This window comes from Ascaphus truei, chromosome 3 (genome assembly GCF_040206685.1).
Source record: "Ascaphus truei isolate aAscTru1 chromosome 3, aAscTru1.hap1, whole genome shotgun sequence".
Classification (NCBI taxonomy): Eukaryota; Metazoa; Chordata; class Amphibia; order Anura; family Ascaphidae; genus Ascaphus; species Ascaphus truei.
Window position 1 is genome coordinate 7,800,092 of NC_134485.1, and position 27,687 is coordinate 7,827,778.

The 27,687-nt window shown below is 43.5% G+C and overlaps 1 protein-coding gene across 5 annotated transcripts in view; it reads right to left on the reverse strand.

The window, feature by feature from the left end:
• The window catches only part of LOC142491272 (nectin-1-like), a 70,789-nt gene that overhangs the window by 15,982 nt on the left and 27,120 nt on the right, over window positions 1-27,687 (reverse strand). For 4 of the 5 annotated variants that reach the window (XR_012800361.1, XM_075593583.1, XM_075593580.1 and 1 more), the window contains exons 2-5: window positions 20,781-21,110; window positions 14,290-14,595; window positions 11,243-11,351; window positions 4,828-4,985 (exon numbers count right to left, since the gene is read on the reverse strand). Coding sequence is in view for 4 of the 5 variants with exons in the window: in XM_075593580.1 (XP_075449695.1) it covers window positions 4,828-4,985; window positions 11,243-11,351; window positions 14,290-14,595; window positions 20,781-21,110 (903 nt within the window). In the remaining variant the exon portion in view is untranslated. The remainder of the gene's footprint in view (window positions 1-4,827; window positions 4,986-11,242; window positions 11,352-14,289; window positions 14,596-20,780; window positions 21,111-27,687) is intronic. The other variant, XM_075593584.1, reaches the window with a different exon arrangement.

A 27,687-nucleotide genomic window follows, 5' to 3' on the forward strand; every position in this document is an offset into this window, starting at 1 on the left:
CCCCCCCGCCTGCTCCCTTACCCCCCCCCGCCCGCTCCCTCCCCCACCCCGCCCGCTCCCTTACCCCCCCGCCTGCTCCCTTACCCCCCCCCCCCGCCCGCTCCCTTACCCCCCCGGCCGCCAACTCCCCAGCCGCTGGGGGGCCAAGCAGCCTCGGATCTGCGCCAGTCCCACTCTCCACCACCTCTCACTCCCGTTGTGTGTGTGTGTGTGTGTGTAGGGACATTTTACTCCTGCCAACAATTTGTGCCTCACTTTCACCCCACCCTACCCCTGCCCTTCACCCCCCCTACCCCTGCCCTTCACCACCCCTGCCCTTCACCCCCCCTACTACCCCTGCTCTTCACCCCCCCTAACCCTGACCTTCACCCACCCCTACCCTTCACCCACCCCTACCCCTGCCCTTCACCCCCCCCTACCCCTGCCCTTCACCCCCCCCCCCACGCCTGCCCTTTGATTGACGCACGCACACACCCTGACTGACGCACTCACACACCCTGACTGACGCACGCACACACCCTGACTGACGCACGCACACACCCTGACTGACGCACGCACACACCCTGACTGACGCACGCACAGACCCTGACTGACGCACGCACACACCCTGACTGATGCACGCACACACACCCTGACTGGCGTACGCACACAAACCCTGACTGGCGCACGCACACAAACCCTGACTGGCGCACGCACACAAACCCTGACAGCCGCACGTACACACACTGACAGCCGCACGCACACACCCTGACTGACGCACGCACACACCCTGACTGACGCACGCACACACACTGACGCACACACACACTGACTGACTGACGCACGCACTGACTGACTGACGCACGCACACACACACTGACTGATTGACGCACTGACTGACACACACACATACATACTGACGCACGCACACAACCCCTCACAGCCGCATGCACACAACCCCTCACAGCCACACGCACACATACACAGACTGACGCGCGCGCACACACACACACACACACACACTGACTGCTGCACACACACCCACTGACTGCTGCACACACACACACTGACTGCTGCACACACACACACACACACACACACACACTGACACACACACACACACACTGACACACACACACACACACACTGACACAAACAAACACACACACACACTGACTGACGCACGCGCGCACACCCCCACACCCACGCGCGCACACACACAGACTGACGCGCGCGCGCACACACACACAATGAATGGTACACACACACACATACACTGACACACACACACACTGACACTGACACACACACACACACACTGACACACACACACACTGACACACACACACTGACTGACACACACTGACTGACACACACACACACACTGACTGACACACACACACTTACTGACGCGCGCGCGCGCACACCCCCACACCCACACACTGACTGAATGACTGACTGACTGCCGCACGCACACACTGACTGACTGAGGCACACACACACGCACACACTGACTGTGTGTGTGTGTGCGTCAGTCAGTCTGTGTGTGTGTTTGTGTTTCTGCGTCAGACTCACTGACGCGCGCGCACACACACTGACTGACTGACGCACACACAATGACTGACGCACACACACTGCATGAAGCTGTAAAGGAGGGAGGGGGGGAACTGGATTGATGTGAATGGGGGACAAACAGAGAGAGGGGGAGGGGTGAGGAGAGAGAGAGGAGCGGGAACATTACATCCCGGGCAACGCCGGGTCTCTCAGCTAGTATAAAATAAACGTAAAGAGAGGGTGCATACCATTCAATGATGGATACAAAAAAAGGAACAACAGGACAGTCACTCTTATACTCCCAGAAAGTGAATATATATATCATTTACGTGAATCACTATCCGTATTTGAAGTGTGTGTGTATATAAATATATATATACATACAAATGAGCATACAGTAATATTTCCATTTGCTATTTGCCTTGCTATGGAGGGTTTTTGTCACTTTTTTACTCACATAACTTCACATATACATACATATATAATATATATAATATATATATATATATATATATATATATATATATATATATATAATATATATATATATATATATATATATATATATATATATATATATATATATATATATGCAGTGGAAGTGTATTGTGTGTATTTACCTACACACTCACTCCACATTTCAGTAACATACATATACATCTAAATAATATTCACATATACACGTTTGCTATAAATGGAATTATTACAATTTTACATTATATACACGTGCAATGAATGGAATAAACACTGTAATAAGTTTGAAATCGCCTATCCGAGCTGCTATGCATGGCTGATCCCTTTTCTCCAGCTTCCTTGAATGTACTACTGTATGAGGAAGATCATGTGACCAAGATCATGTGACCAGATGCTAGTGCACGTTTAGAGAGAGGGAGGGCAGTGCTGACAAAGGGGTGTGCCTGGGTTTGTGACAGGCCATGAAGGGGCAGTGCCTTAGCAAATGCTTGTTAAAATAGAATACAAGAAAATTGGTCTTTCAAAGTTGTTTTTTTAAAAACCGAAAATGCTAAAAGTATTTTTTCTTACTACAGAACTGATTTATTAAAAAAAACACACATGCAGGATATAGACTGAACTGCAGCTTTAAATGAGTAAAGCTGGGTTCATGTTACGTTATTCTCTATAGTGAATCATTATTAATATGATGAAAAACTTAAGTTAACGTCACACTAAATAGAGCTAAATAGAGCTTAGTGTATCTGAGCCAAAGAGACAACAGTACATAATGTCAGGGGGGGGGGGGGTGAAAAAACATGAAACAAAGACATTCAAAGACACAGAAAAAAGGCCAAGTCAGATGACATTCAAATAGAGAGAGATTCTTTGACAGACAAGACCCGTTTTAAAGTACTTATTGCTGATTAAAGGGAGTTTGGTAATGATGGCCCAGAGAGACAGTGCAAATTATACAATATTAACTAAGTTGTTCAGAATATTAAAAGAAATAAAAATAGCAATGAAATATACCAACAAAGCAGATTGCATATGTAGCCTGGAGCTCCCGTGGCTCCTGGAGACCCCCTCCTCTTCTGCAGCGCGGTCGCGGTTGTCGGCGGACCCGACGGCTGCTTCCAAGGGTGGGGGCCGGAGCAGGGAGCAGCGCGTCTTCCCCTGCATGCGGCTGGTTGCCGGGGACGCGATCAGGTCGTTGCTAGGGCCGCGGTCGCGTCGCTAGGGTCCCGGCGGATAGTGAAGAGGGCGCCGCCATTGAGGAGAGACTCGCGCATGCGCAGTGATCGCGCAGGCGCAGGTAAGGCCCCAGAGCTAGGGAGAAGTCGCGCGAGTGTAGGGAGAGGCCAGGGAACAGTGAGGCAGCCCCAGATAGCCTGCGCATGTGCAGGGAAGCGCAACAAAAGCCCGCGAAGCCCTAGCCTACCAGGGAAGGCTCTGAGCAGGGACTACGAGTCCCATGAGCCTCTGCACGCACCACGTGATGCCAGGGAGCCAATAGGGCTTAGGATGACTTGGCAGAAGAGAAGAGATACATTGTTTGGGCTGGAGCTACGCAGTCAGTTGGAGTCCGGGAGCTGTGAGGGAAGGAAAGGTGCGGGGAGTGAGTGCAGCTCCTGCACCCAGATAGGTACCCACACCCCAGGTAGGCCCCAACTCCCCATTAAGTTAGTGGGTCTGGAAAGGGGCTATAGTGGTTTTAGTCACCTTGGGGTAGCGCTAGGGGTAGGATGCCTGAAGGGATATTCTGTTAACGAGGTCAGGAATTCTGGAGAGGATCTGCACTAGGCTAGCCAACAGTAGGTAGACGTCTAAGATAGGCACCTTGTTGCTCACCGCTTTGGCTGCGAGCATCCAGTGGGTCTCAGCTTGTTGCTGCAGGCACTGGGAAGAGTTAAGGGGGTGGGACAGGTTATTAACCCCTGTAGATCCCTAGGAGTTTCCCCCTAAGCCATTACAGGTTGCTGTGCTGTAGGGACGGTCTATAGTATAGCGCGTGTCACGTAGTGCTGTAGAGACAGGTCCTATGTTAGGGATCCTGTCACAGTAGGGTAGATTAGCTAGGGACACAGCGGACGCTGCGGTTCCTGCTAAGAGGTTCGGATCCAAGTTGGGGTCCGCAGAGACTGTTTCCAGGTTGGGATCGCCCCTGGCGGTCCGCGTGCAAGGAGACCGGTTGGGGATCAGATGACGCCATCCTATGACTGATCCTTTGTGAAGTCCTTGCAGGTCCGAGTGCAGGAGCACTCGGCAGGTACTCTATAAGTGCACCAACAAAGATCATAACATTCTGTTAACACATAGTGGCAGCGCTGACCACGGGACAAAGGGGGTTGGGCTGTGGGCACTGTGGGGATGTTATACGGTGGTGATGTTATGAGTACAATTATGATGTATTGTTATCGTTAATTCATTCAGTAAATCTGTTATCCATAATACTGGTGTATGTGGTTTCTGGGTGGGTTCCTATGTTAGGGTCATTCTACATTTCCATAGAATCCTACATAGGTGGAGGCGCTGAAATCGAGACCGTTCCAGAGGATTCACCCCAGGCTCTCACTAGCGGAGGCTCAAGCCTCCTGTGAGCCTGCAGGTATATGCACCACACCTGGTAACACTATATGGTCCTTGCACCCACAATATATTTGCGATTGGGGGGGGGGAATACCCGTTACACATACACTCATCAAAACATAATCATAGAAACTGTCAACATTCATTGATACCTAAGCTTGCCAATATGCAGTGGGAAAACTCACATATTTGAATCCCCAAATGATATTTTTCGGGAACACTTTAACACAATGTAGGCTCCTTACGAGTTACCGTTATAGTAGTAGATGTAGATCGATCCTGATAGATTTCCAATGGTATTTGTTGCTCCACAAATGTATAAATCATTTATCTGACTACGGTCAGCCTTGGACAAATCCAGGACACTGGATCTCCCCTGGGCCGGCCCATCAAGAATGGATTCTTTCTCCCTAATAAAAAACAAAAAGAAAACAATATAGGAGCTGAAATATGATGTTACATTTCAGTAGATAAATATACAGTATAGACACATAAATTGGAACCCCCATTAGGCTGCGTCCATGTTTCCTGATTGCGTGCTGAGGCGCGCGGAGGCTGAGGGTAAGGGTGCTTTCCCTGGCCTTAGACCGGGCGCCGTGTCGGGGGGCGGGCCAGTGACGTCACGGAGCTGGTTCGTCCTCATCAGGCGGGCCGCTCACGTGACCGGCCCTGCGCTCCGGCGAGCGCCAAATCTAAATTTTCTATAAGGCCATACGCTTCTGCACGCTTGCGGAAGCATAGGCGAGCCCCTGCTAAAGGTGCTCTCATTGCGGCTGTAGTGGCTCACGAGTAAGCACCAGCACGCCTCAGCACGGGCGCTGACCATGCCCGAGGCCTTACAGTGCATGCTGTCTGAACACTTAGACCCACATCTACAGAGGTCCGTTATTGACCGGTTCCCTACCTTCTCCATGGTCAGGAGGCTGATCATGACCTACAGTGCAGCAGATTGTATCTCCCGTACAGGTTGAAGCTATGGACGAATTCTGGAGTCATTGATTTCTTTCACCCACTGCTGGGTAGAGGGATGTGAGTCCATAAACTACAAAAAGCTTCCAGACCTCTGATCAATCTTTTTATCTTCTTCCGAGAGTCATAAACTTCAGCATTCATTAGCAGATAAAGATTCTTCATTTCCATTGTTGAAACGAACAGTGAATACGCACCACAAACACACACAATAACATGCAGTATTCGCATTTCAGGCAGATATAACATAAAGGACTCTACATAATACTTAATATTGCCCAGGCATGTCAGGCAAAGTCTTTTAGTAAGTTTGTCCTTTATGGGCCCAAATCCTGCCAATTTCTGCCTTTCTTCTAATTTGTCTGCTAGTGGACGACGTACATTTGTACATAATATTAAAGCAAATAAACACACATCATACACCAATCCATTCACCTTAACCCTCGCTGTAGGGTTTGAATACAGGGCTTTAACATCAATTTTGAAAACTCCAATTTCAGCATCCATAGAGAGAAGCATCGTGGGAATTTGTTGTCTTTGGGCGTAATGGTTTATGTTGATTAGTGTTTTTGTGTTGTCTAAAGAAGCTATTTATTCTTCAGGTTACTTACAGACATTTGGTATACACATCAAAAATTACATGCGTTTCTTCTAGGTCATACACTCGTGACATCTCCACTGATGTTTCGCTCTTCTCTGATGTTTTCAACCAACATCGCTCAGACCAAGTTCTTATACATAAAATACTACATAGAATAGGAAATGTCTACCTAGTGTATTTCTGTACAAGGACTTTTTGTCTGACATATAGTCTTTGGTGTCTTTGGTGACGGCTTCAGCGCTACAGAGTTGGAGCTCTGCGGGAGCAGCACAGGGATATCTTTGAACATTTACCTCAGCTTGTTACTGCCTGATATCCCCCTGCTTCTCGTAAGTAGGGTTTTGATTTTACCACCTCTGGATCACCAGTTATTTCTCACTGTTCTATGGTCCTTTTTTATGACATTGTTCATTATGTTTTAATAAATCATATTATTTTAGTCTGTTACTTTTGAGTTTGTATGTAGTGTATTTAGCATAGGATGTCATTACCCAACAGTTATATGCTATGATTTGTTTTTGTTTGTCTTTTCTCTTTTTACATGACCTGTGAGCAACAGTGCGGATTCCAGAGGATCACAGGACTCATCTTTTTGGACATTATCTGGCGCCAGGTTTATTTTGTTTTATGTGTTATTCTGTCTGTACTGGACAGTAGTTATCAGGCAGCCTATCTTTATTTAAAGAGTGTATTATTGATTGTATTACTAGTTAGTTATTTAGTCACTTTAGCACTTTATTCACAGCAAAAGAAGTCAACCTTGTCCAACTTTCAAAGTCAATGACCGAACTTTCAAAGTACTAAACTTTCAGAGTACCAGCCACCAGCCCCTGTCTATAATCTATCAACCATGCTATTCTTAGGAACGGGTGGAGGTGGGTGGAAGAGGATACGATTTATTACAACCTCGTGGTGAGGGAACAGTCTGTCCATATGTGTATGCCACAAATATGGGAGTGGGCCATTGCCCAAAAGCCGGACAATGCCCGCATGGCCATTGTCCTGGTGGATGACTTTCTAGCTGCTTGTTTGTTTAACCCCTTACTCTGAGTTGTACTTTGATCCCTGTGTAAATCGTCATGTCGCCAGTAACACCTTGTGTTTCACCCAAAACAATGAAGGTTTTCACATATCTTTTAAACTCTTTCAGATACACGTTTCGGTGAGGCGGACCAGTACCGACCACCGATGGGGTGTGAACATCTTCTTCAGATTTGACCTTTTGTCAACAAAACGCTGGATGGTCGGTGCGATAGTCATTTGCGCTTTTAAGAATGCATGCAATCAGTGTATAGCAGGCAACTTTTCGTGGCATATGACACGTTCAGCTCAGACACAGACAGAGACACTAACGGCAACCGCGTCTCGGTGCTCAGAAGCACGATGGGTGGGGGAGGGTAAGCACTCTTTTTATTGCCTACATTAATTGTTACGACAAGGCCAATAAAAGCAGTCCCACTTCTCCCCCACACAATACTGTCCCACATTCATTGCAAAATGGACAGTATGCAACTACATTATCAGTGCATCTAATAGTTTTATGCAATTCACCATGTCTTTGTGTAGGCTTTGGACACAACGTACAGTGTAGTACAGTACCTGACGAGGTGTAATGTGCGGTTAGGAGGAGCGTTCGACACCCAGCGCCTTTGAACTTGATCATAACTTGCAAGTTAGGTCAGGATTGTGTGCAAATCCTGCTTGTTGTTGCATTTTAGCCAGCAATAATGTACGGTATGGGAGAAATCCCTGGTAACCCACTGCCCTAACCGTGTGTGTGTGTGTGCGCTAAGCTGCAGCTGCGACTCGGTACTCAGTAGCACGATGGGTGGGGGAGGGTATGCACTATGCACTCATTTCTTTTTATGTCAATGTCTCTCCAGGTTTTGCTTTGCCTACAATATTTGTTTAAACAAAGCCAACAAAGGCAGTCCCACCTGCCCCGTGCCCCAACAGGGAGGCTATTGTTCGCCAATGTTGGCTGTTTCTGCCCAGTTGTTTTTTTTGTTGCTTAATCCCCTTATTTTTGTCCTGCAGAAAATGCTAACTTTAATCCTAATAGAGGTATATTAGTATTTTATCTGGTAGTGTTAGGACTTGCGAACAGGTGTTTGCCTTGTCGTGGCTCGCAAGCTTACAACGCTTTGGCCAAAGGGTTAAACTAAATGACCCTATTTCAAGAGAATATATAAGTATTTTACTGTGTATTTCTGTCATGTTGGATGTAGCATTGGGCTTCTCTGTCGTCTGTTGTATACATATGCCACGCTCAATAGCACTCCATTTTGACACATATACATATATATATATTTTGTGGGGGCTCAGGGGTTCCCAAAAAGAGCTTACTGGGGTTCTGTGTTTTGTTAACTTTAATAATTGCAGGGTAATCTACAGACACTGCGCCCCGCACCCCCAAAACAGTCCTTACTACCACAAATGATGACGACAATGTCGCTAGATAACAAAAGACAAAAATACCCAATGCTACATCCAATGTGTCAAAATAGTTAGTTAAATACTTCAATGTTAGTATTCTCACGAGTAAGGGTCATTTAGTTAAACCCTGCGGCCAAAGCGTTATAAGCCTGCAGCCACGTCACGGCATGACCAGTACTCCCAACACTACCTGTGAGAATTCTCATTTACCTCTGCAGTGGAGGGAGAATGGTTTTAATAGACCTGTCCTGCACAGGTACCTGGAAAAACCTGCTACTTTAAAAGTGAGGTGGGGTGAGCTTAATAGCAATAGATGCATTGTAGATATTACAAAATCTGCTATTGGTACAGTATTGTAGGTGAGAGTTGCCCTAACTGGGGGTTCTGTGGGGAATGCAGGGACTGTGACAGCAGCAGGGATGCCCTAACTCAGATTTTTTTATTTGGTGGGGGGTGGGGGTGAGGGGGAAATTCAGCAAGCAACACTGTAGACATTTTTTAATGGGAAGGGAGAGAAGAGCGGGTACATGATCTTCCCATTATGGGCTGTAAAGTTGTGATATTGCGATATTATTAACGTTGAATACATTTTTAATTTTCAACACGTCTTTGCGTGTATAGACAAAGTGAAGACATACTTCTAGTAAATTTGTACACATTTTCATGGGAAATGTGTTGCTTATTTGTAATGCGACTAATTGTAGAGAATGTTTTTGTTAAATCATTGTTTATCGTTTCTTTTCCCTTATGTTAATTGTAAATATTTATTACCATTGAGGATCCTAACAAAATACAGAAAAGCCCAATGCTACATCCAATATGACAAAAATACACAGTGAAACCCTTTGGCCAAAGCGTTATAAGCCTGCAAGGCCACATCAAGGCATGACCATTAGCATGTCCTAACACTACCCGATTAAAATTCCTATTTACCTCTATTAGGAGGGAGAATTACCACATTGGATCTGTCCAAACCCAGTAACATGAAAACTTAAAAAGTGGGGGAGGGGTGAGCTTAAACCCTGGGGGAGAGGCCATTAACCTCCAAACAGCTGAGACCAGCTGGAAAAAAATGTTAATAAACACACAGAATCCCAGAAAGCTCAAGAAACCCCAAAACATGCCACATAATATATATATATATATATATATATATATGTACATAACATAAGTGTCAAAAGGAGTGCTACTGGGCGTGGCCAAATGCATACAACAAAAGACAAGAGAAGTCCAAAGCTACATCCAATATGACAAAAATACACAGTGAAATACTTATATATTCTCTTGAAAAGGGGTCATTTAGTAAAACCCTTTGGCCAAAGCGTTATTAGCCTGCTATCCACGTCAATGTCTAATGGTGACTATGGGTGTTCACATCTCCTGGGAAAGGATTGCCATAAGGAGCTCAGATTGAGGACACTCCTGAAGATGGGGTACACTAGTGGGTGTACACGGTAGCTCACCCCAGCAGGTCTGAGCTGGGGGGGGGGGGGGGAGGATATGTGAGGAAGTGAAGGGTTAACTTCCTCACTGTGTGGCAGCAGACCACACCCTAACTCCTAGGCTGTAGGTAATTAGCTCCTGAGCTCTTTAAAAGCAGGAATTTACATACAGTCAGCGCTTCCAGATCCTGCAGCGGCAGGGTCACGCTACTCGGGAGAACGACCTTAGAGTCTGCTGGAATGCTACAGAGGCTACCTGTTCCAGAACTTAAAGAGACAGGTCAAAACGCTGTGGGGACTGCCCAGAAGGGTGTTTCTGACACTAACACATGCCGGAGATCATTACATTTCTTTGTACAGTACATGTCATTTTTAATTGGGACACTGTACTTGCAATATGTTATTGTTCTCACCTGCTAAGCAACCAAACAGGCGATCGTACTGACTCACCACCTGACCCACCAGGACTTGGTTCTCCTCCAGTGACTGCACGTTGCAGACCCCTTCCACGATGCGCCTGCGTGCCGGAGGAGGCGCATCAGCTGGTGGAGCCTCTGACGCTTCACAGGTCTGCTGCTCGATTCCCTTCTCTCCCTGTCTGCTCCTCCCAGAACCCTTTTGCTGATCCCTGCTGGACTCCTACATTTACCCGAACTCTAGGCCTCATGACCTCTCCTGGTGTAGGAGAGGTCATGAGGCCTAGTGTTCTGGTCAATGTAGGAGTAAATATAAAGAACTCACACTCCTCCCATGTCCACTCGCACTCCTCTCATGCGCACTCACTCCTCTACTGCCCACTCACACGTCCACTCCTCCCCTACATGTCACTCACTCCCTCAAAACACACACACACACAAAACAGAGATTGAAAATAAAGAATTACATTAAATGACAGACTATCAAAAAACTTTCACACTGACAAGACAAGAAAATGTTACATAAAAATAAGAACAGAAGACAAGACTCATTTCTAATGAGCAGTATCAGCAAAACCTCCAAACTCCTAGCAGTCTATCTTCTCATCCCCCACTTTTTTAAAGACCCGTTTTTGAAAATACGATTTGCAACAGAGAACAGGGTTCTTTCACACATTTCATTCCGTGACTACTGAACATACCCAACCATGTGGTTTGCCAATAACAAATTCGGAGCTAATAGACTAGGCCCCTATGACTGTAAGGATGCAAGTGTGTCTAACAGTGCTTTGTGCAATGTATACCTTGTCCATGAGTAGTGAGTGACTGGAGGGTTGGCATCCGCCTCACATACAAGTTGGGGAGTTCCTTTCGGATCTGTAAGAACGTTGATATGCACAGTCTGAGGCGCATCTAAACAAGATCGTAAGAAAAATAGATATTTAAACAATTGGAGGGGCCTAATAAAATATTACCAAACTCCTTTTCATATGCTTTTTGTTAATGAACATACTGGGTTTTATGTATCAAGGCAAAAGTGAAGCCATTCTGGAGGTGCGTGACATTGAAAACATCATATTAACACATTTATCCATACATCATATTCCCAACAGGGTGGTTTGACAAGAGATGTCTGTTATAATGATGGATTCTAACAATTATATTGGAGATTATGGACAAATTAAGTGATTGTGCCCTAACCTTTATTCTGATACCGAAATTGAAATCAGAAATCAATTCAGTAAGAGACTTGGGTAATACAAATGGCTAGTAGTCTGAAGCGATAGTAATTTCTCATGCAAGAACATCCAGATCCATAAATCTCTCGACTCCCCACCAGGATGGGCCATTATATCCATGAAAGGCTCATTGTGACAACCATCATCACCGTTTGGGGATTTTTTCCTACAGCCTTTGATCACCAATAAGACACGTGTAGCCATGTCTAAGATTGGTGTACATATCTCTTTCTCATGCTGGCAGTAAACCTGGTAAGTATGCAGGATTGCCAGCAACAATCATGAGGTTTGCCCTCACACCCTGGTGAGGTGTCATATGTCCCCAAAGGAAGTGACAGCATGCAGTGTGTTCCCACTTAGTGGTACAGAGCATGTTTGTTCTCCGGGGGGTGATATAAGACACAGCACTGCCTAAAGTTAGGAGTTCAGTTTCCTGTTGTTGTGCTGCCTCTGTTCAGTGAAAGGCACGTGAAGGTTTGCAACAGTGTTGCAGTGTCTCATGCTAGCTGTGAGTCAGTGAGCATACGCAGCAGAGAGAGAGGAGCTTACAGCAGACAGAGAAGCTGGGGAATCTCTCTGAGAGGATAGGTGGAAAGTAGCTCTATTAGAGAAGGGACCTTCCTAAGGGAGTGCTACAAAGAGATGAGTGGCTGAGCTGTTATCTGTGAGGGGCAGCTGGCCCACATCACCATGCCAATAAAGATGCCCTGTTCGAATATACCTCCACTGTGTGAGTGTGAAGTTACTCAGCAGTGGATGGCACCACCAAGAAGGAGTTCCTCACCAGGACCATCTCCCTGCGGAAGCACAGATCCTGATGAGGTGGAGGCGCTGCACTGGATATAGGTAGGACTCGCACACACTACCTCAGCTGCCTGTCTGGATGACATCCCCTAATACCATCAAGTGGGAGACTCAGGAGCCCTGTTGCCTACAGGTGCACCACCAGACACGAACACGTAATGGGGACTGGTTAGACTACCCGGGCCAATGTGCGATTGGGGGGGGGGAAAACTCGTTACACACGCTATGTCAGGAATTCTACTGCTTTCATTCATTCATTGTCTCGGATTGATTTTGTTGATAAAGACACACTGTTAATAACATTAAGAGTCTTTACACTTACAGTACGTTCCTCATAATCTTGGCAAGGAAGCAATTTATGCCCATATCCCTTCCAGTAAAATATACCATAGACCACCATGCAGACGTTGTTACATTGGCAAAACATCTGGAACGTTTAACGAATGGATACATGAGAACATTCAGCAATTAGGAGCAGTTCTTGTCGACCGCCATTTGGGAGTTAAATGCCAACCTGTTGTATGACATTTTACGGAGAAAGTCACATCTTGGCAACACTGTGGGGTATGCTTATAGTGCAGATAGAGTACCATAATGGGGAAGGAGACAGAAACAGGTTGGTACTTGAAGACAAAATGATCTTTAAACTAGGCACACGTTTCCCTCTGGAACTAAAGAAGGACTTCATGCTTGCACGCTTTCTGTGATACCGCCTGGAACTGGCATGGCCAGGTCGTTGCTACACGTCATGGGAACAAATGGGTAGGAGTATACCCTGGTCAGGGAAACTAACTCCCTGGCTACCTGAATTTGACTCCTCTCCAGACTCGTCTGAACTTGCTAACTACCTGCAGACTGGACATGTCCCCGGTATCCTCATGTGCCCAGACAGCAGAATGTAAACTATTATGCTTCTCACTTCATGGCCCCCTCCTAGTGCGTGCTAACCAGTCGCTGTGTATATTTAGAGCACTCTTTATGTTCCTGAACTTAAAGCAGATAGTGGACATCTACTTTGTTCTTGCTGACTCTTATCTCAACTACTCTGTTTTATATGGATTTCAAATTGCCGTATTAGTGCCGCTACTGTTTCCCGACTAGAGATGAGCAAACCAGTCCAAATCCGTGTGTCTCGGATTATCCCGAATTTGCCATTTAAAATCCGTTCCGCGGTGTAAAATCCACCAATGGATTGGTACAGTTTCAATCTGTGCGGATTACTCCAAAACTGCCATTGGATAAAACACACTGGTGGATTTTTAACAATCCATCTGTGGATTTCGCAATCCGCTGACAGATGTTAAGAATCAAATCCGCAAAATCAGAAATCCAGATTGTCGGTGTTTTAAAAAAAACAAAAAAAAAACGCAAAAGGCGAAATCGCCATGTTTGAGACTTATCTGCGGGCCAAAGGAACTGGCCAATCAGCGGCGGACCTAAACCCGCTCCCAAAAATCTCCCATGTCTAGGACTTCTGACACTAGTTCAACTGCCTATTTACTACTTACACTGAATATTCCAGAAAGTGAATTTATTCTGCTGGTCAAATGTGATGTTAGGTTGCAAAAGAACTGACGTACAATAAGAATGAAGTTAGACAAAGGGATTTTATACCACCCTCTCTTCAAATTCTATTTAACAATGGACACTGCTGTTCAAACTTCTGATATGAGAAGGAAGACCGAAGTATGTAACGTGTAAGCAGATCATTATGAAAAAAAAACGTTTAAAAGGAAAAAAAATAAAAAACACAATTGCTATGAACTTATTTTATGACTAAACCATTCCCGGGCCCAGCTGTTACTCACACTGTATATTCCTTAAAATGACATTTTCCTGCTCTTCACACGTCCCGTTACCCTGAGATACACAACAAGTAACCTTGTGGCCATATAGACTTGGTGTAGGCACCATATACAACTGGCTGTACGTAGTCACTGTCCGGTTTGCATGTGAGGTTGTAGATTCCTTTGCAGTATAATTCCTCCCTATTGTTATCCAGCTGATGTTTGCAGCCGGCTTGGCTGCAGCCGCTTCACATATGGCCACAATGCTGAGGGTCGAGCCCACTGTTACTGGGTCATCGGGTGGCTGCACAATGACCATTGGTCGAACTATAAAGAAAACACAAGAGAAGGTCAGTGCATGATATAATCACAAATAAAGGGACAGCTTAAAACAAATCTTTCCCCCAATGCAGCTGACCAACCTTAACACAATCAACATAAACGTGAGCATTTCACATTTAGAATTTCCATGAAAACTGCGGGTTTTCTGTGACAGTGGACTATTATAAATCGCTTATACATCTTGTCTCTGTTAGCAAACAATGTGACACATTAGTCTTTGTGCCGCTTTGCACCCGCGCAGTGCTTCTTTACACATAGAATGCGTCTTGTAGAGCATGCGGGAGGCTCCACGTGTAGCTTCTCATGCTGTAAAGAGTAACGCAGATGTCCTTAATACGCATGTCTATAAAAGATAGGCACGGGCCCACATTCCGGCATGCATATGTGTGCTGGGAGGGTCAATTAGATTTTTTCCAACAGCCAGAAGATGAAAGGACGGATACCGGGGCTGAAACACGACATCACGTGAACAGAATGATCTAGAATGTCCTGCGCAGGATGCACGATTTGACATAATTAAAATAACTGGACACGACACAACAACATGGTGATAAAGGCCACAGCAACTTTTATTAAACAATAACTTTAACCGATCCTCTTTTATACAACACCACATTGAATAAACCATTCCTCACCTTCCAGCTCACAGGTAACACCGTTATCCATTAACACCAGCTCAGCCATCCAGCCATAAACATAACCCATACTACCTGTATCGTTTCATATGCCAATAAAACCCGCCACTCTGAGACCATTTGACCCCTCAAATTGGGCTCGGAAATCCCACCAAATTTACAGCCCTTTTGACCCCATCTTGCAAACCCAAATTACAATTATTCAGCCCAATCTCGGATAAATGAATCCCATCAGATCTATACAGCCCGATACCACCATTTTCCAAATCCATTCACAAAGTAGAAAACCTCCAAAATGAATTCATTCTATCGGGGTCTTTATTTAACCCCTAAATCATTACACCTTGTAGGAATAATTTAAACTCTTGGTTCCCCTAACTTTCATTTTAAGTCCAACAACATGGTAACATCTACTCATTTTAATTCATTAAAACCGGACCACGAGATTGACAATTCTTCTCTTTAAAAGCCCACATTTTTTCCTTACAATAAGTAAGTGAACAAATGACGGTTCCAATAGCCACATTTCTGTTTTTGCACCTGTAAATACGGTATCATTTTTTAAAAAATTACTTATAAATCTGGTCTAAGATAGCGCTTAAAAACATTTGGACTCTCACCTACCAATCCTTTGGATCACTGTGAAATCCAAACCTAATCTTGACGCTTCTGTAGCTGCACAAATTCTAAAAGAATGAGAACTAAAAAATGTTTCATTAAACCCCACATTTTTTTGATATCTTAAAAACTTTTATAACTTGAAATTTCGATAAAGGGCCCTCATTCCCATACACCAAAGAGATACCACTCCAATCCAGCCTGACGCCCAAATAACTTTGAATAATTTACACTGAACAAACTGCCCTCTCTATTCACCTTTATAACCCATCTTAAAACACACCTTCTTAACGAAGCATGTGAGTAGCTCCGTGGCTGATAATTAACACCTCAAACTTCGACCATGGCCCCTTAAAGAACGTACTTAACAGAACACCTTCCTTCTGTCTCTGTACGTTCTTCCTACTTACCAATTAGATTGCAAGCTCTTTGGGATAGGGACTCCTTTTCCTAAATGCGACTTTTATGTCTGAAAGCGCTTCTTCCCATAATGTGTTATTTGTATTATTTGTTATTTATATGATTATGTCCCTTGTATTACTGCTGTGAAGCGCTGTGTACATTAATGGCACTATATAAATAAAGATACACATACATGCATACATACTTATGCAAGTGTTAAGCATACTGTACACCATAACCCATGTTGGTCCCTATTTGATCTACAGACTAACCCCACAGCGTTTTCTTTGCTAACACATACCTCATTAAAACTGCAAACCCCCATTACTTTATTTATTAGTTGGAACGATCTCTCCAAGTCTCAAAGAAAGCTGGAACAAAGGATTCTCTGAATAACAGCATTTCATACTCTGAAAAACATAGCTCCTTGGAAACAAAACAACAGTTCTTATACACCAATAGTAACTGCTCTTCTCATATCTTTTAACATATTTTTTATTTCTAAACCTTTATAATTTGCCTAATAATAAAACCTTTTGTCAGGTCTAGAGACCCCCAACCACTTTACTGAAACACTAAAACTCCTGCTACTAATGCAGTGGGGCGCAAACTTTTTTCCCTGCGCCCCCCTGCTGGCGGTCACCTCACACCCGCGCCCCCCCTCACCCCCACTTACCTCGGTTCCAGCGTCGGCTCCATGGCCGGCTCCATGTAGGAAGCCGCCGGAGCCAATGTAAGTAAAGGTTTAGAGAGGCCCTGCAGCTCCCCTGGCACTTAATTTAAGTGCCTTCGGAAAGCTCGCGGGGCCTCTGTAAACCCCGCGCCCCCACCCCGCCAGCAGTCTCGCACCCCCCCCTGGGGTCGCGCTCCCCAGTTTGCGCACCGCTGTATTTAAGGCCGATACTGAACTCTCTTATTGCATTTTGTATAAAACAAAACGTATAAAATCCGCAGCGTCTCTCCTAAACCTTTAGAAAATTAATTCCGCTCTTTCCATGCTTTAACATGGAGCTGGTGCTAACGAACACTACAATAATTTACTTAAGCCAATACTATTTCATTAACAAAACAAAGCGAACCCCGCCTTCTTTGTCCGCACCTGTCACAAGTATTTAAAACATTTGCAGCTGTTAACGGGCCACGCAGAAAATCAGCAATGTCCTTAACCCCTTCCTGGAATATGCCATATGTGCAGTTGTAAACATTTCAAAACCAAATAGTGCAAGAGGAGAACAACCAAAGGAGAATTGGCAGTTAATGTGCCGATGGCAAAAACTACAATTATAGGAAATATTTCTAACAAAGTAAGTATTCTTCATTAAACTTCCCTTCACCCAATGATCTGGCCACTTCCTTACAAACCAATGTCCCTTTAAAAAAAAAAAAAAAAAAAAAAAAAGCCACTGAAACCAACTGCTAACACTTCAGTAACTGAATATGAAACAAATTCCTGTTCCCAACTAGAACGGCCGTTATAAAGTAACAAACGTGTGTCCCAGAATCTCAGGTCCTCTTTCAAAGTCCTATCAACCTGACATGATGCGGGGGATCAGTTTGCCCGAGGGTTGCTGCTAATCTCCCATCAAAAATGATACCCATTATTCTGCAAGAAAAGTTCAAATGCCCACCTACCAATTGTAGCTGCGTCAACTTCAGCATATTAACTGGTAATGCTAAAGATATCACCATGTAAATGGAAAATGTTTTAAAATGGTAAACTAAATTTCATCAAAACTGGATCTATAGGGGGAGCATGTGCGATGCTAGACCGCACGGACTTGCTCTAGAAGGACCCTGCAGGCATTTAAATGCCATAAGCAGCTGACCGAACAACCGGCAAACCTGCCAGCTAAATCAGCGAAACAAGTCGCCAACAAGCAGGATGCCACCGAGGGTGAAAAAAACCACATACCAGGACGTTGCATACTTTTCCAAAAGGAGGTGCAGGCCCGCGGCCTCACAGCAAGATGGCGGTGCGTCACCAGTCCCTACAGTCAGATCGGGAGGATGATATGGATCCCCGCATCTGTACTAAAAATGGTAGGGGAGATCAGGCAGGGGGGGCGCAGGATAAAAAGTTGGCGCACCCCTGCCCTAACCCTCAGTTCAACCCAAGGCTAGAGGAGTCCTTTATCGAAAACATAATTGTGATCGGAGTAGCAGGCTGGAAGACCAATCAATACATCTTGCTCCGGTAGGTGGAGATTCCGCACTGGACGACTGGGTGTTAGGCACTTCAAATGGCAGGAGGATCCCCAGGCGAGTATCCGTCCTGAAGTCCAGTTAATCATGGGATTATGGGCACGTAGTCTAGAAAGTCCCAGAAAGACATCAATGGCTGGGGAATGGATAACGTCCAGCTGAAGGGATTTGTGGTGCAGAACACAGACCGTGGCCTTGAGTTGAACGGTCTCCTGTGAAATTATTTCAGATTCCAATGGACTTCCATCAAGTGTTGGAAATAGCCATGGGCAATGGCTTCTTCATGCGTGAATGCGGCTTGATTGGCAAAGGTCTGGACCAGGAACATACCGGCAGCTCCCGAATCCACAAAGGCCTCAGTTGAGTGGTTCTGCCAACATATACAGTATGGACAGGAATCATCAGAAGAATGGAACACAGGGAAGGGATGGTGTATATGCCCAACTTATTTGGACAAGTCCGTGCCATGTGGCCCTTCTAGCCACAGTAGAGGCATAACCATGTAGAGCGATAGCGCTGCTTTTCCTGTTCTGTGAGGTGCATACTGCCCAACTGCATGGACTCCACAACTTCTTCCTCAGACTTACTCACAGGGGTCAACAGGACCGGTTATAGCTTACGACAGTGCTATCCTGACATCTCTGCCTTATTTGGAGTTCGAGGGAATTGCAAATGATGAACAGGCCCTCTATATAAGCAGGGATCTCCCTGTAGGTTAGATCACCCTTCAGCCTCTCCCCTATGCCTTGACGGAACGCAGACTTTAAAGCTCCTTTGTTCCTGCCTGTCTCTGCTACCAGGGTCCTAAACCAATGGTGCAGGAGCCTTGCTTGATTTGCAGGGGGCAGCCTCAGCAGAGTGTCGAAGATCGTTCGGAAGGTCTGCATGAAGATGACACATTCATCCAGCAGGGGAGTGTTTCTTCTATAAAGCGGTGAAGCCTATAGCAGAGCTTCATACGTAAGAAGGGAAAAGATGTATGCTACCTTAGAGCGATGGGGGAGAATTATGAAGGTTGCATGTCAAACTGGACTTGAACTTGTTCAGGAACCATTTACAGGCAGAGGGAAGACCTCCATAATGGACTGGGGTAGGAATCCTTGGTTCCTTTAGGACCAGGGCATTGGCGTGACTTTGGCACACAAAAGCGTGGACATAGGAGGGACTGGAACTGATCTTGATGCGCTAAAGTGACCGCAAAGGGTCTGTAGCGTAGATGTTATGGTATCCATCTTCTGGTTTAATGTAGACAGGTGATTGACGTGGGCTGCCAGGAGCGGACAAAGAAATAATAAATAATAATAAATACTAAGTAATTAAATCCATTGATTGGCACTGTGCCTACCTATGCCCTCAACGGGACCTAGATAAGCACATTGCCAATCAATGCACACCCTAAATAAATAAAAGCCTTGCTTACCATTGCTGGGATGAAAGCTTTCATCCTTCTCACCGGCACCCATCCAATAAAGACCAATGCCCAACCATAAAAAACCCCACAAACAAATCCATGCCCGATGGCACAATAAAAATGCAAAAAACGCCAAACAAATCCATTACCGATGGCAACAAACACCCTCACCCCAAAAAAACCAAAAAAACAATTCAAGTAAAATGAATCCAATACGGTGATGAAGGGTGATGGTCAACCACAACAATGTTCCTTAGCTTGATTCACGAAGCAATGTTCCTCAACTTGATAGAAGAGCAGTCTACAGTGGGTAGATCTTCGTTCTTCCCAACCTTCTCCCCGATTGTAGGTCTTACATATAAAGGTCTTCTGTAAAGGGTCATTTAGTTAAACACTTTGGCCAAATCGTTATAAGCCTGCAGCCAACATCACGCCATGACCAATGTTTTTTTTTTTACTGGGTTCGATATTATGTTTCTGAGCCAGAGTACTGTAGCTCCATACACTTCTAGCTCCCACAAAAATCTGCAGAACATGTCCAAATTTATAGTCTTTTGGATTGTTAAATGAAACACTAATGCCAAAATGATTAAATATGATCATTTGTTTTAACATTGATTGCTTTTTAGATTTCTTTGTATCAATTATTGGGTGTTGTGACATTATTCAATGAATATTTGTATTTGTTATGGTTGTAACTGATTTTATGTTTTATCAGTACATAAGGCTGTTGGTTCCCAATTATTTAAATAATAATAATTAAACCTGAAATAATATACGTCTAAAGAGTGAACTTCTAATTTCATTTCTTTTTGAAAGATGTTATCAGTAAGATTACAGATGCAATTCAGATTTTATGTCTGGAGCACATTAAAAGAATGTTGAATATACAAGCGCCTTACCCCGAGTCACAAGTCTAATTTCCCTCTCTTTCAGCCCACTGGGGAATGTGGTAAAGATACAGAGGTAGCCGCCTTCATCAGACAATGTGACATTCTGTATCATAATGGAGCCGTCGTAGTCACCACTGCCCAGAAATATCACCCGCCTTGCAAACGGGGTCAGATAATTAGGGTCCTCCCCCCTGCTGTAGGTGAGAAAGTTCTCATTGTGGGGGGTCATTACCCTCTGCCAGGCGACTTGCGTCACATTTTCTGTTGTTTGTACCCTGCAGGACAATGTGGCGTGAGATCCCAAATCCGCGTGAACCTCTGCATTTACTGACACGGTGACTGCAAGAGAGAGAGAAAAAATGCATGTTACGGTATTTGTTCTTGACTATGAGGTGGGAAAGTAGATACAGTAACTGCAATGCTGTATATGTAATCTACAGGGGGTATCTTTTATATTGGCCTGTTTGTATAGCATGTTCTTGAAAGCACCATTGTGAAATGAGAAGGCCAAACGTTCCACATTGAAGGATTTGATTGAAAGGCTCATGAAAATATATAGCACTATAATAAATAAACCTCACTGAAATTTACCTTTTTCATAAGAATTTGTAAAAAAAAAAAAAATCACCAGTTCGAACCCATTTTAAAAACCCTTAATACTGAAATAGAGTATGTAAAAAGAAGTGAAAAAAGTCCATACCATATCTCAGAACAATGGCGAGGAGGTGGTAAATACAGATATAGAACACACACACATGTTGGATATACTGCCATTAAGAAAAAAGCAACTCTTCACAACTGCTTTTAAGTGATGTGTTGGATAGTGGTTTTAATAATTAATTGATTTGTTGGCTACTGGTTGAAATTAATTGCTTGGTTACTGCTTGTATTTATTTAATTGGTTGGCTAGTGTTTTTATTTATTTATTGAATTGCGGTGTTTAGGTGCTTGTGTTTGATTATTGTTGAATTTTGGCCTTCATACTTTTTGATTAGGTTTACCATCGAGTCCTGCAGTGGCTTATCATGCCCATATTATATGGGTAGTATGATGTACCACTATGCCAATCAATGAGTACAGGGTGGATAAAGTGGGTCCGGGGTGGGTGGGTGGTTAGGCATCCAGTGTGGGTAGCAGGGGTTAACCCCTTAATTACTATAGTGGTTATTAACCGCTACGGTGATTAAGGGGTTAGGGGCCATTAGATTGTATTATTTTATGTATTCTTGCTCGCATCGGAGGACATGGCCCTGCAGTATGCTGACGAGGATGCCCTTCATGATGGCAGGGATAAGTGGAACGGTTTTTATCTACTTTATTTATGCTGCCTGGCTAATGCTTGATTTAATAATGGGAAATGACCTATTATCCATATCTGGATAATAGTTATTTTGCCCATTACTGTACTGTATGTGTTTGGGGAGGGGAGGTGTGTTTATCGAAATGTACGCCATATTTTTTTTTTTTACAACAGGATTGGTACTGCAGGCCAGCAGGGACCCACAGGGATCACCCGAGGACAACCCGAGGACCCCCAGACACTCATGGGGACCACCTGAGGACCCCTGGACACCCGTGAGAATCACCAAAGAGCCCCCAGACACCCGTGAGAACCACCCAAGGGCCCCCAGACACCCGTGGGAACAACCTGAGGGCCCCCATACACTCATGGGGACCATCTGGGGACCCCTTGTGGGGCCCACGGACACTCACGGATACCAAATAAGGGCCCACAGACACCTGCGGGGCCCATCTGAGGACCCCCCAGGGACCACCTGAGGGTCCACAGACACACACGGGGACCACCTGAGGAACCCCGGACACCGTGGGGACCCCCACCAGCCTCTGTGATCAATCCTGTGTTAAAATAAAAAAATACTTTTTTTTATATGGGGGTACAGCGGGTGGGTTGTGTATTGTTGGTTATTACATATTGTAATGTTTATTGGGGGCAGAGGGTGTGAATGAAGGGTTAAGTACCAGCTTCAATCACCCCCTCTGCCCTCAATAAAGCTGCTATTGTGCCTTAACCCCTTCATTGCCATAGCGGCTATCCGCTAAGGTAATGAAGCTGCTTTAATATAATTCTTATTATTAGTGTACGGGAGCAGGGGGTCTCCTGAGCTGAACCTCATTGATTTCAGCCTCGGGGACCCCCTGCTTCCAGAGATACAGGTCCCGTTATGGAGTGCCGGTATCTCCTATGCATTGAAATGTCCGACGTCATGTGACCGTGGGAATCAAATGCATAGGAGATACCAGCACCCCATAACGGGGCCTGTATCTTGGGATGCAAGGGATCCCCGAACCTCAAATCAACGCACTCTGCTCCAGAAACCCCCTGCTCATCTACAGTAGTAATAAAATTGAAATAAAATGTAATTAAAAAAAACATTAATTTCGGGCGAGATTTGAGCAGGGAGAGGCGGCTCTCTCTCTGCAGCAGAATCAACTCGCCGGGTGAGCCCTTTTCAGAGGGTCGATCATCTCGTCGCCGGCTACTCACCATTTTTTAAAAAGTGGTGCTCACTGGATTTCGGGGCTTTCTGCAGACCGTGAGATCAACGCTGCCAAAAATGGCAATTTTAATACAATGGCGATTTTTTCTATCGGATTTTAGTGCATAGGCCCCATGATGTTAAATGTTTCTACAATGTTTAAAAAAAAATGTGTTATAAGAGTGTTTCAAGTTTTGCATTTGCACGTTAATAAATTACTTATTTTTTTCTCAATATGTCTATGTTCTTATTTCCATTTGAAAATACTATATGAAAGCTGTTCTACAAATTAAACATTACAAATCAATGGTTACATATGATGTCACCTAATAAATTCAATAATAAAGTACACGGAAACAAGGCCAGATTTATTCTGTTTATTGGCCATTAAGAATATGTAAACACTATTTTGCCATGGGACAACCCCATCGCCATTAAAATAATCCTTAAAGGAATTGCGAATGCTTGTTGCCATGTTTGCAGGCTCCTCAGAAGCTGGGTATCAGCTGCAGGCACACAAGCCACACCTGCCTGCCTTCCAAATCAATTACAATATTATGTAGTAAAGCCACACATTTGACTAATTCTCTTTGCATTTGGCACATTGGTTTCAATAGCTTTTAATACCAATCGTCATTTCGCATTCATAATGCTGAAGGCACACTCCACACAGCGTCTTGCTCTGGAGTGTCTATAATTAAACATTTCTTTTTTTCCCCCGATGACGGGGAAGGAAGGGTATGAATTCCAAATGTTATATAGATGCCATAGCTACAGTAGTATAAGGATAAATATCAACCCTCCTATAAACAATGCAATGATGCAGTCCAGTGATAAACATAAATTCCTAACATGTCCCTATAGGCTAAGCTATTCCATGATCAAGGACATGTAATGGGCAAAGGACTATCTAGATAACTCGATGCATGATATATTTTTGCAGACAGATATCATTGAGTGTGAAAGAAAGAGAGAGAAAGAAAAAGGAAGAAAAGTAAAATAAAAACCCTAAGATACATTGAACATAAACAGATAACATGCATAAATGACATAGATAATCCAGTCTAGTGTAATAATAAAAAGAAGATATTTAGCTGAGGAAATGTTTCAATTCCCAAGCGGTGTTCATACCTCCGGGGGTTAATGCCCCGAGGGTATAAATCCAAAACATTTCTCGTTGGTTAAGAACCAGCTCTCTATTTCCACCTCTAGTCAGTGGTTGGATGTGTTCCAAAGCACAATATGAAGTTGCTAATAGTACCCATAGTATTCTTCAAATGGTCAGGGGAGCGCCAGTGTTCACATCGGAGTCATAGAAAAAACCATGAAAGACAGCATGGTGTGGTACAATTTCAACCAGAATGATGTAAGTTAGTGTTTAGATACTGCACTCACACTTTCCTCCTTCTTATTACAGCAGTACAGAGACGCTTCTCCCACTGATTAGAGCAGTGGATAGGAACTTCTCACATGGAACCCCTTTTAGTAATAAAATCCTTCCCATCCGTTGTATATATCCAAAAAATAAAGGAAATACCAATTGCGCAGTATATCTCAATGGTTATATTCAAAGATAGAACATTAAAAGCACATAAGGATGTGCACTCACATTTTGTACATTACATCTATTCGTGGTACGAAATCCTGACACCTCTCAGTCAGCGTTTGGCCGGTACACGCGCTGTGAAGCTTGCTTCCGCGTCTCGGCTCTCATCTACGTCACTTCCGGTTGGGTGAAGTTGAGGGCGGAAGGGCTGTGTAGAGGAATCCCCGGCCGCCAGGACTTCGCGTCACGAAAGCACTCTGATTCAACGCGTTTCGTCGGTACGACTTCTTCAGGACTCTTATTAGCTTTACTCCTCACCCCACTATTTATAGGCATGATGGTACTAATTGGCTCAATTAGAGATATCAATTGAAATGTATTACATGAAAATTAACAATGAGTTTATATAATGGAAAATGAATTTACACTCACTACTCCATCCATTGTCTTAGAGTATAGAGTAGGAGTATCAGGTAGAATTATCTGTAGAAATTATATGATTAATCAATTATGTAATTTTAATTTTGTAAAAAAAAAATGTAATTGTTTGTATATTATTAAAATATTGCTATTCGTGTACACTTTCATTTAAATGTATTTTGGACCACTTCTATGGATGGAGTAGAGTGTAAATTCATTTTCCATTATATAAACATTATATAAACCGCGTACCACGAATAGATGTAATGTACAAAATGTGAGTGCACATCCTTATGTGCTTTTAATGTTCTATCTTTGAATATAACCATTGAGATATACTGCGCAATTGGTATTTCCTTTATTTTTTGGATATATACAACGGATGGGAAGGATTCTATTACTAAAAGGGGTTCCATGTGAGAAGTTCCTATCCACTGCACTAATCAGAGAGAGAAGCGTCTCTGTACTGCTGTAATAAGAAGGAGGAAAGTGTGAGTGCAATATCTAAACACTTACTTACATCATTCTGGTTGAAATTGTACCACACCATGCTGTCCCATTGTTTTTTCTATGACTCCGATGTGAACACTGGCGCTCCACTGACCATTTGAAGAATACTTGGATTCACCAGACTAAAGAACAGTCTTTCAAGGGTTTTTTTGAGCCGTTTTTCAATTATCACATGCACTGGGTGGTGTGAAGTTTATATGTCACAATTTTAATTTTATTTTAATAATTGATCACAGTTCACTATATTATAAAGTCACCATTATATTTATTTATATATTTTACACATATTAGGATTAAGTAAGCGCCGGGAAACAATTTCTTCTTTTGTGAATAGTACCCATAGGGCATGTTGAGAAATGCCTTGCGACCGGATATCTGTCATCTTTATGTCTAATTACTGTGCATTTAAGAGGCCGGATAGACCTAACAATGTAAATACTCCCACATGCACATCTCAATATGTAAACAACGTCACTAGTATTGCAAGTCATAAGTGTGCATATCTTATAAGTATAATTCGTATATTAACATTTAATGGTTTTTAATGGGGTGGCATATTTATAGTTATTACAGTAACCGCATCTATGAAAACCCATAGGTCTAGAAGTAGCTAAATGCGTTGCTGTGGATGCTTTAAACATGCTGGGAGAAACATGGGAGCCTATCGTTCTCGCTTTCCTAAAGACAAATTTGGGTTTAGAGATGACAAACTTCCCCAGATCCTTGTCTAGTTTCATGACTTTCCAATGATTTTCTACAATGGTCCTGATCTGATCTGATTTGCCTGCTTGCTATGTCATGATAAACAGTGGAATGTCCGATTGAGATGTACGGTTATGATATTTATCTTTACGGTTATGTTTATCTGTAAGATTAACTTCGTCCAACAAATCTGATCTATTGGAATATAAGGCCTTTTGAAAAGCTGTGTTAATATCATATTCACTGTACCCCCTCTCTCTGAATCGTTTATTCAGCACCTCCGACTGCGTAAGAAAAGTTTCGTCATTAGAGCATATCCGACGCAGTCTGAGATACTGACCAATTGGAATACCCCGTAACAGTGGTCTCGGGTGACCACTGTTGGCGAGTAGCAAGGAGTTGCGGGAATTGGGTTTTCGGAAGATATCTGTCTGTATAGTCAGATCTAAATCTATATATAAATTCAGATCTAAAAAATTGACATAATTGGTAGCCTAAGAAGAGATGAATTTTAAATTATATACATTTTGGTTAAGATAATCAAAAAAAAAAATAAAGTCCCTTGCTGCAGTGGAAGCACTGTACAGTATGCTTGATGATAATGGTGAAAAGCAGGGTTGCAGACCTGTCTAAGACGTGAATATGCTCACAAGTGATATTTTTATTTGCTATATGCTATACGGTGGAGGGTTTTTGTCACCTTTTTCACCCACCACAACTTAGATAAACATGGCTTTAGACAAAGAACTTCCCCAAACTGCTTCATTGCTCAAATTTTCTACCAGGATTTAAGCCAACCCCTAGCATCTAGTATAAACTAAACACTCACTTAAGATTCAGTTCCCTTTGTTACATACAAATTCAACATCCTACAACATATTCTCAATGCAATTTTCTTGATATAAATTCTTAACCATACATTTTAATATAATAAATGGATTTCCAACAGATTTCAAGAATCTAAACGTATGTCTCTTCTTTTCCATTTCCTTCCATACTTGTTTATTTAGCCACATTGGATTTGACTTATTTCTTTTATACTTATTACCCGAGGGTATACACTGCTAAGTGTGCTTTCCTAACAATGTTTTAAAGACTGCAAAAACATCCCAATTTTTTCCTTGTAGATTAGTCTTCAGAGTATTAAAATCTGCCTTTCTCAAGTTAAATTGTTGAACCCAAGTAACCTGCTTTTTGATAATTTATTGCAAAATTAGACCATGTTATGATCACTATTACC